Source organism: Asterias amurensis, chromosome 17, assembly GCF_032118995.1.
Source record: "Asterias amurensis chromosome 17, ASM3211899v1".
Lineage (NCBI taxonomy): Eukaryota > Metazoa > Echinodermata > Asteroidea > Forcipulatida > Asteriidae > Asterias > Asterias amurensis.
In genome coordinates, this window is record NC_092664.1 from 5,076,813 (window position 1) to 5,097,572 (window position 20,760).

Sequence of the window (20,760 nt, forward strand, 5' to 3'; positions counted from 1 at the left end):
ACAGTTGAGGTTGAAGCCAGTACAATACTAAGCAATTAGCATGTACTACACTCAATCCCTCACATGAGCGCAACACATTTGCATTGCAGCACAGAGAAAAAAATAGCACACCAAGTAAAACTTTGTTTTTACAGGTTGTTTTGCTGGGATTTCTTTAAAATCTCATCAACTCTTCTGGTTCAAAATGACTACACGTAACTTTGTGAACCCAGAGAATGTGACATCTTGAAAGAATTTCTTTCCTTTATTATGAACTTTGGGCTTGTTGTAATTTGCAAGCAGTGTGTGTAATTGTCTCAACTGAATTAAGACTACACTGATCTCCTTTGGAAGAAAAAAAATGATGCAATGCTTGCCTGATTCATCAAATTCCATAAGGACTTCTTCTAATGTGTCAACTTTCTGTACTTTGTTGACTACATCTGTGAATAATCATCAATGCAATCAATATTATAAACTAAAATATAGATTAAAATCAGCCCATAGATTGTTAGCAATGCTTTGAGTGTCTTCCTCATAGAATCACAAACTGCACAAAATCCAACCATTCTGAATTTGAGAAATGATCACTATCCTTGAGAAACATTTTCCTAGGGCAAAATAAATTGCTGCAGAACTTTTGTTTTTTGTGTACGAAATGTTTCAATACTCTTTTATATTTTGCCAAATTTAAGCTTCTTTTGAACTCTTATGTTAGCAAATTACTCTCATTTTCATAGGAGGAAGAAAGTGTTAGAGTAGTTAAGTCAGATTGACTAAGAGCTGAATGGTTTAATGACTGTTAAGGATTAGAGGGATTCACAGAACAGAGCACCACAGAGAGTCTGCTTCAGGAAAAACAAAATCCCTCACTAAAACATATTGAACCTGCATTAGTTCAATAAGAGAAACTCATTTATACATTGAAAGATACAGTTCACCTTGACCAAACTGAACCCTCATTTTTGACAAGCTGTTTTCTGTGGCGCAGAAAACAGTACCTATTGACCCCTTGCACGCGCGTCACACGCGGCGACTGGTGCCACGCTCACCATGTTGGTGGGCAAGTTAGGTTTACGTGTATTAACGCCACGTCGCCTAAAATGCGCACTTCACTGCATAATGCACAGCATACTCTATGCATAGAGTTATATATGAAAACGCACAGTGAAAATACCCACCAGTATGGCGCATTCAAGATTTTTCTGATGATGACGTCAGGTGAAATGGGTCAATTGTGCCTTTCATTGGCCTCACTCATGCCTGACATTTCTATTATCGTATGTGTTAGCTTTCACAGCATATTGACTGCCTTTGCTGCAAAACAACTTCTCCTGTAAAAAACTCTTGGTGGTGCTCTATATTATTAGGGGAGACATCCTTCACCAACCACTGGATATCCACCAGTGTTCTGTAGGAGCCGATGGTTTTCAACAAAAGGGTTTGCCAGCTCATGAATATTTAAGCATAAAAGAGGCTCATCCCAGCTTTGGAGGGCTCAAACCACAGGTTTCAGTTACCACACACAAAAGAGTTCAGTAGTTCTGGTAGGTAAGCCTCTTCTTCTGTCAAGGGATTGTTTGATAAACAGAACCCTGATTCTGGCTTATCAGAGGATTACAACAGTTTATCATGGGTGTCCATATCATGAGCTGAATAGCTGGACATGTAACAGTCCTGTTATCTGAGTTTGACTCTGTCTGGCAGTGTGAATATTCTCACAGCTGTGACCACTGATCTGTAGGGAATGGGCTCATTTTAGAGAAAGTAAAACCCCTTTCACAGCAAGGGCCCCCCTGCTGAGTTGTAATATGGTCGTAAAAAAGAATCAAAATGCACCTCTTGTGAAAGGACAACAATTTTTTCTGCTGTCCAAGTTCTCCTGCAAAACCTTGTGAAACTTGGCTACATTTTACAACCATTCTAAAATTAAGCAAGGGACCCCGATTAAATTGCTGTCGTGTGAATAGCACTTCAGTAACCAGTGGAAATCCAGGGGTTGGGGAAGGATGTCTCCCCTTATGAATCCTGAATGTATGATTGGAATGGAAGTGTCATGAAGAGTGGAATGAAAGAATGAAATATGAGACGCCATCTTGCCTTCAGGTTCCGGAGCAGGTCTCTTCATTGGTTCATCTTCAGGCTTCTTCGTTGGCATGTAGTCTTCAGATAAAAATTACTAGGGTTAGTTTTAAACCTATCTTCTCAACTTCAAACAGGAGACAAATTCCATGACTAAATATCGGCACATAAACATGGTTTGCCCTTAACGTTTTCAGTGACTAGCCAACAGGACCAGTTTGCTTGGCATCTCACCAGTCCAAAACCTTTTTCACTAGTCAATATTTCAAAGGAAATAGGGAAGCTTTTTAAACCCGATCTTGCCAGCCGGACCAGTGAATTTTGCCTGGTCCTCTGGTGTTTTAACTGGCACTTGGCCAGTGGACCACTGTTAATGGAGAACGTGGATAAAACGCTCATTATATTCATACGCTGGATTTCTACACTCAAGAAATCTTCAGTTATTCATTTTACAAAAGGTCCATAGAGCTACATTGGCTAGAGCACTAACTCCCTGTTAGACACATACACATTTATTTCTAGGTCCTGAAAACACAGATGTTTCATGTATATGCGTGACTACCGAATGTGTTAATTTCAAGAGAACATTTTTACCGCAAGAATTTAGCAATAAATTGTTCACATACATGTCAGTTTGCTACGCAACTCAATGTAACTTTGGGAGCGTTTCAAGATGGCACCTAGAAAAAGTTCACAAGGAAAAGCTAGCTACATCAAAAGGGGATACAATTTGGTAGCAAAACTCTATCAATAGGTGGTGACTTATCAAGCAAACTCTGGAATGTTTCTTTCTTAAATCTAAAATGTGTGCAAGATTGTAGAAAACTGTATTGAAACCTCAGGCAGATTCAAATTTCATGACATTTTCTACAGTAAACAATGAACATGCATTAAAAAAGCTGGAGCAATAAAGAAAGGAAATGTGAGTATGCAGCACTCGAGCATGTCAACACACTTTGGGTTCAATAACTAAAAGTTTAAGATTTTTATCGTCTTTTAAAATACGGAAAACAATTTACATTGATTTACACCTTAACTAACTTTATCGAGAACTAATTTGCAGCAATGATAATCACAATATACAAATTTCATATACTGAAGTATAAAGTCAATATTTAAAAATAAACGGTAACAAAACCCTAACACCTTTCGAATAGTATAGAAAATAATAATTAACAGAGAAAAAAATAAAGATGATTGATTTCTTACCATCAACGTAGAGTTCTGCAATGGACTTGGCTTCTCCTTTAGGACCAAACGCAACAATGGAGTAATCTCCACTGTCTCTAGTTGAGGTCTTCAAGATGCGCAAGATGTAAACGTCGCCCTCTTTTGTCTGCTTGATAGAAGTGGAAGGTCGGATTTCCTTTCCATCTCTTCACAGAATAACAAGCAAAATGTCAGATCATTAACATTTCTATTTTTCCAAAAAAATTATGCCAAAAGGAAGGTAATATTACAGCAAAACTGTGGGGCCTTCGCGACCAAAATTAGTTTGACCAAAAGGTGCTGAATAGAAACAAGGTCTTTGGTATGTTTTATACTTTTCTACTAATGTGCAATCTTGAGCATTATAACGGCCGGCCTTGTTACACTATGATCGCCTTACCCCCCAGTCTGCCCCAGCATTGGGCATACCCTGGGGAATAGCCAGCCCTGCTCTTGATTAGGGAAAAGCTGTAATACCATGGGGTATTCTTGAAATGTGTGGCCGGAACCCCCTGGAATAGGGGCATGGGGAGAAAGTAAGCCGGGTTAATCACATAGTAAAAAAGGTCCTACGGCCTCCCCGGGGCTGTATTCCACAAGGAAGAGAGAAAGGTCTTGTGGTTTTTGTCTTGATGGTTTTTGTGGAACTAGTAATTTAAAAATTTAAATATAAATTTACTTTTTTGCCTATCAGCCGAAATATGCGTGTATTGGTTCAATTTCACAAAGAGCCAAGATTGATCGTAACTTCAAATCAATCAGAGTTGCTTAGTAAAGTGTGATGTCACAATGTAAATCACTATGGTGATACTGACAATTTGTCTTGCGATGGATTTCATTGCTTTGTGAAATTGACCCCTGATTCACAGGTATTGACTAGATACATGTACACTAGCTGGTGGATGGGGAGAACCCTGGTTACGTTATACAATTGTTACACGCTGTGAAGGGGGTCCGTGGTTTTTTGTACACCTGAGGGGGAAAATGGCACTCGAGGCGAGGCCAAACATTCCTCTTCTCAAAATTCTGTTGTCATCTTCAAACATTATTACGACAAAGTATGCATAGCGTAATAAGCAGACGAACAGTTGTTTGAATAAGAAACAAATCTTCACTGTTCCCTCTAACCAGTGGTCGTTTCATACTAAGCGCTGGTAATCGACCAACGGTGGGAACGATCAAGTTGATGCACATCGGTTAACAACACTCATGTTACCCGCCACGATGTGCAGCCATGGTACATGCGTATTTGTTGCACGGCATGTGATTGGTTCTCGACCAATCAAACTTCACAATTTGTTACTGAGGTATAACAACTGTCTTTGTATCACATCATGTCATTGGTTCTCGACCAATAACACTTCATAGTTTTTACTGAGGTATATAACAAATAAACTTGTTGACTTACCTGTACCAGATGACCTTGGTTGGTTTGCCGCTGACCTTACATCTGAACTCAACACTCTTGCCATCTTCCACATCCTACAAATAAAAAATAAAAAATAAAAAAATGAATTATACTTTATCTTATCTTCATTTACTTTATACATTATCTTGACCTTGTCACACTTTTTAGTCTCGGTCTTAGTTTTAGACCTGTATGTTATGAGTGCCATTGTCCATCAAGTAAAGTCTATGTTACCATGGGCATAAAACCCACAGTTGGTGACACAAATTTACACCATTGTCAGGTACAGTCTTCAAGTTTGTCTCAATGATGCATTTTTTAGGCTCAGTCAAGGTTGAGGTCTCAGTGTGTGTTGGTCAATAGAGCTGGTTGGTTCAGTCGCTTTTTAAAAATGAATAGACTGATATAGACTGATATTGAATTTTATTTCTGTCATCCTAAGGTCTCATTGTTTGCCTTTGATCTACAGGTCTCATACAGTATTTGTCCTAATTTTTTTGAGCTACAATTACAATCTTTATTCTCTTGACATTTACTCTCAGTCTTGGTCAAAGTCTCATAATTTGTTTTGGATTGATGGGTTTCAGTGCTAATAGACCGATCCATTAAGCTCCACCTCATTGCGTATTGACCAACCACAACCCATTGCACAACCAAAAGTCTGACAAAATAAAGTCTGACATGCGTGCGCATATGCTTGGCGCTCGCGTCAGAGTTGTGCAGAATGGCATTGGAGAGGCTCACGTGTTCTTGCTAACACGTGCGTCATGGGCGGAGCCTAATGGATCGGTGTATTGTCTCAGACCTACAAATCTCAGTGTTAACTTACTTGAACCCACAGGTCATGAGTGTTATTCAAGCTAACACCTACATGTCTCAGTTTTGGTTGTTTTGGTCTTGGTCCTACGTGTACATGTCTCGTTTAATTGCCTCCTAAAAGTATGAAGGTCATCTGTCTTGGACCGACAGCCAAGAGTGCTAATTACCGAGGACCTACAGGTCTCTGTGTTTGTCCCAATTGTGTAAGTTAAAGTGTTGCTTCTTAAGCCCTTTTCACACGACAAAGTCGAACTAGGGCCCTTGGTCTCGGGCGCCACTTGTCTTGACCAAGGACGTTGCCCAAATTTAAACAGGACCTTTCACTGTGGTACTGTGGTGCTAAAGGTCAACATTGTTTATTGTCCATTTCACTGATATCCGCAGCGCTAGCATAACATCACTAATGCACGTGTTGGTTATCAATAATTTTCTTGCGCTGTCATGAAACGGCCGCCCCCCAAAAAAAAAAACATTTTTGGGGACAAAGAATAAATGTGTAGTTATGATCAACGCCCGAAATATTCTATCCAAACTTGTCCCAATTCTATAAAGCTTAGTCGTTGATGTTGACGTAACCTGAACGTCTCAAGCCTACATGTATTGGCTAGAACACCATCTCTTCGTCATCAGTGATATAATAATCCCACATGTCTACCATGCACTCACCTGATCCTTCAGTTGCTCAGTGATAACCAGACCAGAGTCCGTCTCTACTTTCACCTCAGTCACGTCAGGTCCTGTACTACTCAGCTCAATCTCCATGGGACCACTGGGTTCTTTATCAGGCATCAGAAGCTCCAACATCCCAAAGTCTGGCCCTAGATCAATCATCTCAGATGCTCCAGGAGCAAAATCCATATGGACTCCCTGGATTTGGGTTGCTAGCTCGTATTTGCGGGGGAAACGTTTGTCTTTCACTGAAGCAATGAAAAAAAGGAAAGTTAGATAATTGTTACAGTTGCAGTTGATCTTTATGAGTGTCAATCTTGAATCACTGGAATATATTAAAAACAACTAATAATAACTACATGTAGTTCTTACAAAGCGCATTTGACGTAGCAATGTGCTAAACATTAGTGTCCTGGTCATTGGGCCAATAACATTCCTGTAATCATTCTCAGCTCCCTAGGGAGTATATAGCCCCGGGCAACCGTAGCACTCCAAAGGCTTTTTCAATATCAACCTCTACCCTCGCAGGTACCCAGTCTTGCTCGATAACACAAGTGTCATGACTGGGATTCGAACCCACACTCTGATGAGTTAACCACCAGAACTTCTTCTTTTATAATGTTCCTAGATGTACCCTGTGGTGGTGCAATTTTATGTATTTCATCTGTGCAATTTTTACCAACATGTTTACCTTGTAATGCCACATTATTCAGCTTCAGGCTTCCAGTTGGTTTTTTAATCAAAATGAATGAATGAATGAATGAATTAATGTATTTGAACTCAATGCTCTAAACTGGCCAAGACACCATACAATGTCTTCAGGAAACTCCTTTGGTTTCTTGATGGTTTTCTTTCAGTTTAATCTAAAAAAATCCAGCACTGAATATCTGCCCTACCAGTGTAAGCGAGAAATGCCTAATAATCTGCATACCAGTGAAATATTGAGATGAATTCCTCAAATAGAACAGGCACTTGATAAAAAATAATATAACAGAAAATAATTGTAAATTACCTTCAAAGTTGACACTAATCGTCGATGAAGCTTTTCCTTTCTCATTCTCAGCGACCAATTGGTAGCTCCCCATGTCTTGGTTGGTAACCCCAGACATGTCGAGTACCAAGACATAGATCTTTCCCTGCTTGGTGGTACGAGTGCGGTAACGACCAGCATCTTTCAACTCTTTGTTGTTGTAAAACCATGTCACCTATTCATTTCATTGAAACAAAAGAGATCATAATGAGTATTATAACACCCCTTACAAATAATCTGCCTTTTCATTGGTTTAGAGCGCGTCACATGATATGTCTTAGTTTTACTAGACGGCGGCCGTGTGATAGTGCATCGTTTGCTGTTTGATAGTCCGACGACTATCACACGGCGTGCAGTACCCAGACGTCTTTTTTACCCACCTCGAACCCAATCAGTTGTGCATCTGTGTATCTGAAACGCGTGTACGAACGTTACGTGTACGAAGATGATAAATAGTCTGTTTGGGTGTTATAAAATAAATATTGACTGCTTTAACTTGTGCTATGGCTAAAACTATGACTCCCTTGGTGATCCCCGGACCGTTCCGTTTTCCCTCGGCTGTGCCTCGGGAAAATAGAACGCTCAGGAGACCACCTCGGGAGTCGTAGTTTTAACCATAGCACTCGAAGCAGTCAATATTTCTATACTATTATACTGAGTAGAATTATCAATTATTACACCAATAATAATTTTACATTATTAAAATTTCATCCTCTGAAACTATATTATTTCTTTACTATAAGGGCCTATTATTCAGAATAGTCCGATTGTAAAACAAAATTGATTTTCTTTTTCCCTCTTTTCTTTCTGAAACTGTACACTTGACTTTGTAACTTTGTAATAATTGAATGAAGACTATCATGCAGCCATTAGTGTGGCTGAAACTGGTAAGCAGTGTTGTAGTTAGGGCAATTGTAGTGGTGGGGATTCTGATTCGAAAGTTGGCAAAGTCTAGAGATGTCGAGCATCGCACGCAGCATGTCACGGACTGACCATGCAGGCATAGGGAATGGGTATGGCCTCTATAGGGGTTCAAGTGACAACACAGTTTGCTGCTGGTTTGTATTACAATAACACACTAGACTTAGTAACAGCTTGAATGAAGACTATGATTCGGCCTGTAGTGTGGCTAGACACTGGTTTGTATTACAACCCTAAACTTTACAATAAACTTAGTAACAGCTTGAATAAAGACTATCATTTACCCTGCATTGTGGACAGCATAGACATTGGTTTAAATTACAACCCTTATTAAAACTAGACTTTCCAACGACTTGAATGAAGCTGTGATTGAGCATTTGAGCCAGCAGTGTGGCTAGACATTGGTTTATATTACAACCCTAAACTTTACACTAGACTAAGAGACAGCTTGAATGAAGACTATCATTCAGCCTGTGTTGCAACCCTTCGACTAGACTTAGTAACGACTTGAATAAAGAGTATGATTGAGCCTGCAGTGTGGCTAGACACTGGTTTGTATTACAACCCTTAAAACAAGAATTAGTAACGGCTTAAATAAAGACCATGATTGAGCCTGCAGCATGGCTAGACATTGGTTTGTATTACATGTACACTATACTTGGCAAAGGCTCGAATGAAGACTATGATTGAGCCTGCAGTGTGGCTAGACACTGGTGTATATTACAACCCTTGAAACAAGAATTAGTAGTGGCTTGAATGAAGACTAACATTAAGCCTTCAGTGAGGCTAGACATTGGTTTGTATTACACTATACTTGGCAAAGGCTTCAATAAAGACTATGATAGAGCCTGCAGTGTATGAGTGTGGCTAGACTTGAGTTTGACTGTACATGTACATGTACACCAGTTGAACCATCTGGCATCCCTGCAATGTGAGTTATCTCTGGAATGCATTGGCCACCTCATCCCCAGGGTAGGGATAAACCAGTCATCTCTCTGCTTCTCATCATCATTGAATTCATAGGAATGTAAGGATATCATCATCGTAAGGGGATGAAGATAATGTGGCATCCTCATAGAAGTGACTGAGGAGATGGTCCCACTGAACAATTTCCCTTGTATAGCAGAGCAAAATGCTACACAAATTGTATGCAACTAAAAATCCACATACACTACTCAACATTAGCATTCTGTGTACACAAATCAAGTTCAATCTAAAAAAAATTACAATTCAATATTAATTTTGCTGATTTTTCTGAGAGCCCAAAGTTTGGAAATCAGACTAAGGTAGAAAGAAATGCTTCTAAAAGGAAATGATGGGTGTTTGCTTCTTGAGTTGAAGCACAATATCAGAGCACAAAACTTGAACTGATGTTCCGGATGTTATAAAATGTCAAAAACTCGATTGACAAACAGTTTTAGAGAATCAATTTCAAGTATCAAGTTAATCAAATAACCATCATCTAGCTGAAACGAAACTGTTTGTGAAATTGTCTCATTTCATGATTGATAAAAAAAAAAGGGGGGGCTCTTAAGGAATTCACTTCAGGGAAAACAAATTCTGCGGTTGCTCTGTCACCGAATGACTGCTAAATAATTGACCAGCCGTCGATTTCACCAAACTCTTCCTAACTTAGGATCAATCTAAGGACTTAGGACGGGTTCAGTTCCGTATCAAAATACGTAGGACGCATTGAAATCATCCTAATTTAGGCAGGTTACTTGTCCTAACTCGAGATAGGATTGATCCTAGCAATTTCGTGAAATCGGCTGCAGGTCCAAATAATTGACCAGGTCAGACGTCCGTTATAAACAGGATACAGGGCTTCCAATATTCATTATAATAAAACGTATTTGTATAGAGCCTACTTCAGGCCAGCCTCTAAGCGCTTTTAGAAGAGAGTTGTAGATTAATGTTATAACCCCTTGCAATCAGGGACCAATTGCATGGCTCTGCTTACTGCCGAATTCTGCGTTTACGATCACGATTCCCCGCTTATGTGCAAGTGCTAGCCTTGTAAGCATAGAATTCCTAGTAACGTGGAGTATGCACACGCAGAAGCAAAAATTTGCAGCTAACCTATGAAATAAGCTTGCCGTAAAGCACGTAATTCCCTAGCTGCTCCTGTAAGCGATTTTGTGCTTATGAAATTGGGCCCAGGGCAGTCGTGTACACTCATCAAGGAGATAATTTCAGTTGCATTCAACGAAATAGAAGGTCTCCATAATCAAAGAGACCCTCAAATCTGTTCCTCAGAACGTGGAAAGATTGGTTTATTTTCAGTGAATTTTCTGCAGAATCAGGAAGAGTTGGGAGCTCTGTATACATCAACCCATTATTTTAATTTTGTTTCAGGAAAAATCTTAACGAGTACAAAAGGCTGACCTAAATGTGCTTTAATGCAGGCTTTTGTAAATTTTTCAGGTAAATCAATAAAACAAATTCCTGCTGATGCTTCTGAGAGCAAAACAAAATTCCAGTGGCTCAGCAATGATCATCAGGGTACCAGTTACAGATAATATACAGCTATATTGACTGGTGTCTTTTTCTTCTCCCTAGCAAAACCACATGACTGTGTTTATATCGGATCTGTCTGTGAATTGGCTTTTGCTCAAGGCGTTAACATTCTTGTTTATGCAAGTGGGTCACATATCTCCATGACTTATTTCACTCCACACATTATAGCTTTTCAAAACATAAGATAACAGCTGCTTGAGCAGAGACTATGATACCAATGGGACATTATGGAACGTTAAGTATGCTAACTTAATATGGTATGTCGCCTTTGATGCCACTATCTGGTTTCACAGAGGACTTCAAACAGCTTCAAGTTTTACAGATGTTCTAAGTACACATAAACTTACGTGCAATGATTTACTTACTAAAGGATTCTAATTGTATCTGATTACTTCATTAAAAGTAACATTTAACAATATTGGTTAAACTGAACATTGAATAATTTAATTTAATTAAACTCTTGTTAATTTAAACTTTGATTCAATACACTACCACACCTTTACCATGTTAACATTATTTAAGAAGAATCTGGTAATAAATCCATATTTAGTTAAACTCTGGTTACCTAAACTTTGACCAAGTTCAAGCAGCGACCATTTGTCAATCAAGCGCTTCAAGACATGGTGTATAAAGCGCTATATATATAAAAACCGAATATTATTATTACTAGTTGATGATCCAGCATGCAATACATCCTGGGTACCAGGCAAAATCACACAATGGACGACAATTGTCAACTATTGTGATCTTGCTCTTTGATGAAACTTAATTCTAGTTTTAACTTGGTTATAACTAGAATGTTCTGTTTTAACACTAAAATTTGGTAGTAGATGAGCTTGAGTTAAATTCATTCTAGTTTAACTTGTATGTTTTAGTTTCAACAAACATGGGTTTAAGTAAACTTGAGTCGAACACAATATTGGTTTAACTAAATGTGTCTGTATGGTTTTCAGTAATTTCGGCTGAACTAAATTTTTGTTTAATTGGGCTTGTATGTTTTGGTTTCAACAAACATGGGTTTAGGTAATGTGAGTTGACCTCAGCTTTGATTTGAAACTAACCTTTGGTTTAGGGTCAGCCATGACTTTGCATTCCATCACAAGACGCCGTCCTCCATCTTCCTGTTTAATCGTTGGCTTCTCAATGAATGTAGGGGCTCCATCTTTGTTAGCTTCACGTACTGTTTGCAAACAAAAACAACAAGAAAGTCAAATTATACCATCATCATTTCCTGAAGATGACCAGAGCCCAATTTCATGACTCTGCTTACCGTAGAATCAACGCTTAGGGTAGCAGGGAATTCGGCACTAATACATAAGCATATTTCACGGGTTAGCAGGAGATTTTTTGCTTTTGCGAGTGGGTTCTCAATGTTACAGAGAATGGTGACCGTAAGTGCAAAATTCGGTGGTAAGCAGAGCCATGAAATTAGGCCCAGAGCACTCTGGTCAAGACATCAAGACTCTATTGCAGGTTCCCTCCATGCACAAGCTGGCACATCGGGCTGATACCCATGATTTGTGTGGCACTACACGCCAGAGTAGTGGCGCGTATACGCGCATATTTCGACAGACACGCAACAAAAGAAAACCACATACAATGTTCCAAATTGCAATTGGCTTTCAAAAACCAAGATAAACACCAAGAACAACAGATTTTTAAAAAAACTTGTTTTCAATTCAGAGTGCTTTGGCCTAACTTTCTTCCAGAATTTTGGTCCAGAATGCCCCCAGTTTTGAAAAACTCTTGGGAGAATTACTGTTTTTAACCCCAGGCCTTCTCAGAACCCTAACTACTCACAAATGAGTCTTTTGGAAACTTTTAAAAGTTCAGCAAGGCCAAGACCAAGACAGAGACAATGGTCGCCATGGCCACCGTGTAATTCAAGGCATGCATTGTGCTTTGAACATCATCACCTGGTAACTGGGCCACTATTTTATTCCTTAAATCGTCTCAGCTTTCTTGGGAATATGTACAGCCTTGTGCTGCCAAATAGAACACCAAACTATAGAACACCCTCACGACTTTGGCCAACAAAAGTTGAGCCTGATGCACACTATGGATGTAACCACTCGGACAGGATAGTTTAAGTTTTATTAAAGTTGAACAAATTAACTGTGGTCATTGCTTTGTGGAGAGATCACTTCTGTTGACAAAAGGTATAACCTTGCGCGCCTAGAATAACCTGGAGGCAAAGAGGTCATGGTCTCTGGTCCTGACCTTAGTGCTCACTTCAAAAGTTTCCTATAGATTTTAAAATTTTCTAATGGAAGTGCTCTTTGCAAAATGAAAATGGCCTTGCCCTTGAAATTCCTGGCCTTAACCGGAACCTGAGTTGTGGAAGATTGAAAATTAAAGAATTTTGATTAACTTACCATCAAAGTTGAGATTGATAGTTGTTCGGTGTTCTCCAACCTCGTTTTTGGCAAACACAAGATAGGTGCCTCCATCTTTAGGTGTGACATCACTGACGCTCAGCTCCAGGGCGTACATATTGACTCCTTTAGGCGTTAGCTTCATGCTATAACGGCCACCTACAGGGATGCGCTTGTTTCCGCACAGCCAAATGATCTCTGGTTTAGGATCAGCAGTTAGCTGACAATCGAAGAAGACCGTTTGGCCGTTGTCGGATTGACGCATCATTGGCTTGCCAATGAAGGAAGGGGCGGTTCCTTTGCTGTATCAAAGAAAAGGAGTCAAAAATCACAAATAGTTGATTTTAAAATCAGACTAGCAGGCATATATTTGGTACCAAGAAAAAAAAGTAGGAAAACCTATTTAGTATACATGTGTATGCAGGGTGTAGGCTTAAATAGTTTTAAGATTTTTCCAAGGGCGAAAGAAAATCGGACATCAGACTAAAGTGGGAAGAATTCCATGCCTGGACTAGGCAGTGTGCCTCGAGGAAAGACCAATTCCTCAAATGTTCTCCCCTCCTATGTCACTCCACAAAAGATTTGAATACCTGACGCTGTGAAACGAACTTGTTAAAGGCAGTGGACACTGTTGGTAATTACTCAAAATAAGTATGAGCATAAAACCTTACTTGATAACGAGCACTGGAGGACTTTCTCCAGAGAACGATCAGAGCATACTGATCGACACGTCGAATGAGTTTGGGTGCTTCTAAAAAGAACCGTTGATTTCAACTCAACGTTTCGATCAGTATGCTCTGATCGTCTTCTGGAGAAAGCTTGGCTTTGATGCTGCATACTGCTTCAGTAATGTGGATGCTGAATAGCTGAAAAGTATTTTTTTTTCTGACAAAATTGTTTGTACAAAACAGACCCAAAGTGGTTAAAGGTTGATTTGAATTTAAGATAAAATTGAAGGATATGAGTTTTACAGGAAGGCAAGAAAGACTCACACAGGAGGCTTAGCTGGCTCTTCCCCTCCTTCAAAGTTGAGGTCAATCGTTGATTTAGCGTCGCCGTGCTCGTTCTTGGCCATGATCTTATACTTCCCAGCATCCTTTCCAGACACGTCGGTAATCTCCAGCTCGATGAAGTAAACGTTGTCATCCTTCTTGACCTTCATGTTATAGCGCCCTCCGTGTTTGATGAGGACGTCGTTCTTGTACCAGGTCAGCGTGGGTTCAGGGTCGGCGGTCAGCTCACACTGGAAGGTCAGGTGGCGACCGTCGGGAGATTGATCTATCTTTGGTTGCACGGTGAAGGACGGGGCACCAGCTACCATAAAGACAAATGGAAGCATGAATGAATGAATAAACAATAACATAGGGGCCTATGTTGGTATCAACAACACTTGGTTCCACAGATCACATATCATTCATTGATTTAGATGGCACACAGGTTACTTCGGTCAGGAAGTGTCGTAATTTGGGTGCAATATTTGATGATAACTTCACTATGGACAGTTTTGTTTCACAGAAATGCAGATCAGCATCTTTTGTACTTCACAAAATTGGGAAAATTCGCAATCTGATAGATAAACTCACTACTGAACGCTTGATTCATGCTTTTGTGGTGTGTCATCTTGATTTTTGCAATAGCCTCCTTTCTGGGATTTCGGCTCGTCAAGTGCAAAAGATGCAGGTTGTGCAGAACTCTGCAGCTCGTCTTATTTATCGTATTAGGAAACATGAATCTGTGTCTGTTATTCTAAGAGACTTACACTGGCTACCTATTCACTCTCGCATTTCGTTCAAAATATTGTTGTAAGCAAATGGATGTTTTTATGATTTTGCGCCTCCTTATTTGACAGAGCTGTTAAAAAAACATTGTACACACCTTCTAGAAATCTTCGTTCTAATAAGAAAAAGTTGTTTGTTATTCAACCAGTAATGACCAAATCATATGGTGAACGCAGCTTCGTTCACACTGCTTCTACCTTATGGAACAGCCGGACAGCCTCCCGGAACATATAAAAAACATTGACTCCATTATTAAGTTAAAGATTGCTTTAAAGACGCACTTATTTAACATTTAATTCATCCATTTTGTTTGTTACCCAGTACATCTTGTCTTTGTATTCTGTTGTGTTTTTCTCAAGAGCGCTAAGGGACATGTTTGATTTCTATGTGTTATGTGCTATATAAGAATGGTTAATTATTATTAATTATGTAACGTATATGTATCCTGGGCCCAATTTCATAGAGCTGCTAAGCACAAAAATTTGCTTAGCATGAAATTACTTCCTTGATAAAAAACAAGATTACCAACCAAATTTCCACATGATTTTCAGTGTAAGCAAACAGCAGCTGAATACCAGTAAAAAGCAATGCAACAAATCGACATTTGGTTGGTAATCCTGTTTTTATCAGGGAAGAAATTTCATGCTAAGCAAATTGATGTGCTTAACAGCTCTATGAAATTGGGCCCCTGGTGGCTAGATCGCATTACAATATCATTATCCCAACATCTTTATTAGATAGAGTGCAGAATATCCTGGGGATGGGTGGTAGGGCTGAGCTGCACTGTGGGTATAGGGGAGACTCTAATTCCTGGGGATGGGTGGTAGGGCTGACCTGCTCTGTGGGTAGGGGAGGCTCTAATTCCTGGAGATGAGTGGTAGGGCTGAGCTGCACTGTGGGTATAGGGGAGACTCTAATTCCTGGGGATGGGTGGTAGGGCTGAGCTGCTCTGTGGGTAGGGGAGGCTCTAATTCCTGGGGATGAGTGGTAGGGCTGAGCTGCACTGAGGGTATAGGGGAGACTCTAATTCCTGGGGATGTGTGGTAGGGCTGAGCTGCACTGTGGGTATAGGGGAGACTCTAATTCCTGGGGATGCGTGGTAGGTCTAAGCTGCTCTGTGGGTATAGGGGGGTGGACACTTATTCTCAAACGTTTGGGGTTCATTGGTACACACTATTAGTATCCGAAGTAATAAGGCTACACTAAACTGGCAGCAACAGTCCTTACACTTCCCACGATTGGCCGTGTACACAACACAGCGTATAATGAACACGCACGCTAAGTGCATATAAAGACCCCACTAATATACCCTTCACAGAACCCGTCCTCATAGTAGTTAAACCTCGACGGAATTTCTTCAAATTTTTAGAATCTATTAATGAAGAATGTAGCTTAATAATTAATATTTTTTCATATTTTTCCTATGTATAGTTGTCAACTTATTCAAAGTTAAAGTCATCTCAAACGTTTGGGGCTCATCGATTTCCAAGTACCGCCAATACAGCGTATAGTTAACAGGCACGCTGACTGCATGAAAAGACCCCACTAATATACCCTTCACAGAACCCGTCCCCAACGTATTTAAACCCCGGTAGAATTTCTTCAAAGTTTTAGAATCTATTAATGAAGAATGTAGCTTAATAATTAATATTTTTTCATATTTTTCCTATGTATAGTTGTCAACTAATTCAAAGTTAAAGTCATCTCAAACGTTTGGGGCTCATCGATTTCCAGTACCGCCAATACAGCGTATAGTCAACACGCACGCTAACTGCATGAAAAGACCGCACTAATATACCCTTCACAGAACCCGTCCTCAAAGTATTTAAACCCCAATAGAATTCCTTCAAAGTTTTAGAAACTATAAATGAAGAATGTAGCTTAATAAATATTATTTTTTCATATTTTTCCTATGTATAATTGTCAACTTATTCAAAGTTAAAGTCATCTCAAACGTTTGGGGCTCATCGATTTCCAGTACCGCCAATACAGCGTATAGTCAACAGGCACGCTAACTGCATGAAAAGACCGCACTAATATACCCTTCACAGAACCCGTCCTCAAAGTATTTAAACCCCAATAGAATTCCTTCAAAGTTTTAGAATCTATAAATGAAGAATGTAGCTTAATAAATATTATTTTTACATATTTTTCCTATGTATAATTGTCAACTTATTCAAAGTTAAAGTCATCTCAAACGTTTGGGGCTCATCGATTTCCAGTACCGCCAATACAGCGTATAGTCAACAGGCACGCTAACTGCATGAAAAGACCGCACTAATATACCCTTCACAGAACCCGTCCTCATAGTAGTTAAACCTCGACGGAATTTCTTCAAATTTTTAGAATCCATTAATGAAGAATGTAGCTTAATAATTAATATTTTTTCATATTTTTCCTATGTATAGTTGTCAACTTATTCAAAGTTAAAGTCATCTCAAACGTTTGGGGCTAATCGATTTCCAAGTACCGCCAATACAGCGTATAGTTAACAGGCACGCTGACTGCATGAAAAGACCCCACTAATATACCCTTCACAGAACCCGTCCCCAACGTATTTAAACCCCGGTAGAATTTCTTCAAAGTTTTAGAATCTATTAATGAAGAATGTAGCTTAATAATTAATATTTTTTTCATATTTTTCCTATGTATAGTTGTCAACTAATTCAAAGTTAAAGTCATCTCAAACGTTTGGGGCTCATCGATTTCCAGTACCGCCAATACAGCGTATAGTCAACACGCACGCTAACTGCATGAAAAGACCGCACTAATATACCCTTCACAGAACCCGTCCTCAAAGTATTTAAACCCCAATAGAATTCCTTCAAAGTTTTAGAAACTATAAATGAAGAATGTAGCTTAATAAATATTATTTTTTCATATTTTTCCTATGTATAATTGTCAACTTATTCAAAGTTAAAGTCATCTCAAACGTTTGGGGCTCATCGATTTCCAAGTACCGCCAATACAGCGTATAGTTAACAGGCACGCTGACTGCATGAAAAGACCCCACTAATATACCCTTCACAGAACCCGTCCCCAACGTATTTAAACCCCGGTAGAATTTCTTCAAAGTTTTAGAATCTATAAATGAAGAATGTAGCTTAATAATTAATATTTTTTCATATTTTTCCTATGTATAGTTGTCAACTAATTCAAAGTTAAAGTCATCTCAAACGTTTGGGGCTCATCGATTTCCAGTACCGCCAATACAGCGTATAGTCAACACGCACGCTAACTGCATGAAAAGACCGCACTAATATACCCTTCACAGAACCCGTCCTCAAAGTATTTAAACCCCAATAGAATTCCTTCAAAGTTTTAGAAACTATAAATGAAGAATGTAGCTTAATAAATATTATTTTTTCATATTTTTCCTATGTATAATTGTCAACTTATTCAAAGTTAAAGTCATCTCAAACGTTTGGGGCTCATCGATTTCCAGTACCGCCAATACAGCGTATAGTCAACAGGCACGCTAACTGCATGAAAAGACCGCACTAATATACCCTTCACAGAACCCGTCCTCATAGTAGTTAAACCTCGACGGAATTTCTTCAAATTTTTAGAATCTATTAATGAAGAATGTAGCTTAATAATTAATATTTTTTCATATTTTTCCTATGTATAGTTGTCAACTTATTCAAAGTTAAAGTCATCTCAAACGTTTGGGGCTCATCGATTTCCAAGTACCGCCAACACAGCGTATAGTCAACAAGCACGCTGACTGTAATAACAGATCCCACTATTATACCCTTCACAGAACCTATCCTCATAGTATTTAAACCTCGACAGAATTTCTTCAAATTTTTAGAATCTATTGTTGAGGAATGTAGCTTAGTATATAATTTTTTTCATTTGGGGCTCATCGATTTCCGTGTACACAGGGGGCTATTTTCACTCGTGTCACCTAAGAGCTTCAACTTTCCGAAAACTTTGACCAGCCGTCTTCAAAAGTTGAAATATCGTCATCGGCCGCAGTAAGCACAAGCATAACACTTATACAGTCGATTCGATATCTTAAAAGCACATCATTATTCTGATGGATGAAAACAAAGTGTCAACGCTTGAACAGTCTTTTGTGGGCCAACAAAATGAAAAAGAGAGGAGGATTAACTAATAATGCAGCGTTCTTACTTTGTATGATTCAATGTATACATTGAAAAAAAAAATGATTAATAAAATATTGAAAAAAGCGTTCACATTATTATTGTTTTTTATTTTGTTTCTATTATATTTTATGAAAAATTTCCAGACTTCCACAACATTTTTGGAAACAACTATTTCTTTGAGGGGCTTGTATTGAAATGAACTTCTTAAAAATTAGGCTTAAGACTAATACAACATTATAAGGTTTTTATATAAATACGAATCCTATATTTTACCTAATGTTTACAGGTAAACAAAAAATAATGGGATGCTTTCAAGATTTGTTTTCATATGGTGCTAAAACATTTCGTTAAAATAGCTATAGTGTCCGCTAGTCATACGTCCTCCACGAAGGCGGTGTGGACCGTCAAATATTGATAATTTTAAAATGCAAGCTTACGAAGTTGCAACATTACAGGATTCTCCATTTTCCTTACAGATACCAGTACTTGACAGACGTCTTGGTTTTAGAAGCCATAAAGCATCTTTTTCACAAGGTTGCAGTCTTGACGTCTCTGACCAGAAATGCAGTCAGCGTGCCTGTTGACTATACGCTGTTTTGCGGTACTTGGAAATCGATGAGCCCCAAACGTTTGAGATGACTTTAACTTTGAATAAGTTGACAATTATACTTAGGAAAAATATGAAAAAATATTATTTATTAAGCTACATTCTTCATTAACAGATCCTAAAACTTTGAAGAAATTCTACCGAGGTTTAAATACTATGAGGACGGATTCTGTGAAGGGTATAATAGCGGGGTCTTTTCATGCAGTCAGCGTGCCTGTTGACTATACGCTGTATAGGCAGTACTTGGAAATCGATGAGCCCCAAACGTTTGAGATGACTTTAACTTTGAATAAGTTAGCAATTATAAATAGGAAAAATATAAAAAAATATTATTTATAAAGCTACATTCTTCATTAATAGATCCTAGAAATTTAAAAAAATTCTGCCGAGGTTTAAATACTATGAGGACGGGTTCTGTGAAGGGTATATTAGTGCGGTCTTTTCATGCAGTTAGCGTGCGTGTTGACTATACGCTGTATTGGCGGTACTGGAAATCGATGAGCCCCAAACGTTTGAGATGACTTTAACTTTGAATAAGTTAGCAATTATAAATAGGAAAAATATAAAAAAATATTATTTATAAAGCTACATTCTTCATTAATAGATCCTAGAAATTTAAAAAAATTCTGCCGAGGTTTAAATACTATGAGGACGGGTTCTGTGAAGGGTATATTAGTGCGGTCTTTTCATGCAGTTAGCGTGCGTGTTGACTATACGCTGTATTGGCGGTACTGGAAATCGATGAGCCCCAAACGTTTGAGATGACTTTAACTTTGAATAAGTTGACAATTATACATAGGAAAAATATGAAAAAATATTATTTATTAAGCTTCATTCCTCAATAAAAGATTCTAAAAATTTGAAGAAATTCCGTCGAGGTTTAAATACTATGAGGACGGGTTCTGTGAAGGGTATATTAGTGCGGTCTTTTCATGCAGTCAGCGTGCCTGTTAACTATACGCTGTATTGGCGGTACTAGGAAATCGATGAGCCCCAAACGTTTGAGATGACTTTAACTTTGAATTAGTTGACAACTATACATAGGAAAAATATGAAAAAATATTATTTATTAAGCTACATTCTTCATTGATAGATTCTCCAAATTTGAAGAAATTCCATCGAGGTTTAAGTTTTATGAGGATGTGTTCGGTGAAGGGTAAAATAGTGGGGTGTTTTTATGCAGTTAGCGTGCCTGTTAACTATACGCTGTATTGGCGGTACTGGGAAATCGATGAGCCCCAAACGTTTGAGATG

At 38.7% G+C, this 20,760-nt stretch overlaps 1 protein-coding gene across 1 annotated transcript in view; it reads right to left on the reverse strand.

The window, feature by feature from the left end:
- The window catches only part of LOC139950085 (muscle M-line assembly protein unc-89-like), a 32,888-nt gene that overhangs the window by 754 nt on the left and 11,374 nt on the right, over positions 1 to 20,760 (reverse strand). Inside the window, exons 5-13 of the mRNA XM_071948716.1 lie at positions 14,002 to 14,323; positions 13,010 to 13,311; positions 11,696 to 11,814; positions 7,179 to 7,371; positions 6,164 to 6,414; positions 4,679 to 4,752; positions 3,271 to 3,437; positions 2,080 to 2,142; positions 316 to 422 (exon numbers count right to left, since the gene is read on the reverse strand). Of these exons, the coding sequence (XP_071804817.1) occupies positions 316 to 422; positions 2,080 to 2,142; positions 3,271 to 3,437; positions 4,679 to 4,752; positions 6,164 to 6,414; positions 7,179 to 7,371; positions 11,696 to 11,814; positions 13,010 to 13,311; positions 14,002 to 14,323 (1,598 nt within the window). The remainder of the gene's footprint in view (positions 1 to 315; positions 423 to 2,079; positions 2,143 to 3,270; positions 3,438 to 4,678; positions 4,753 to 6,163; positions 6,415 to 7,178; positions 7,372 to 11,695; positions 11,815 to 13,009; positions 13,312 to 14,001; positions 14,324 to 20,760) is intronic.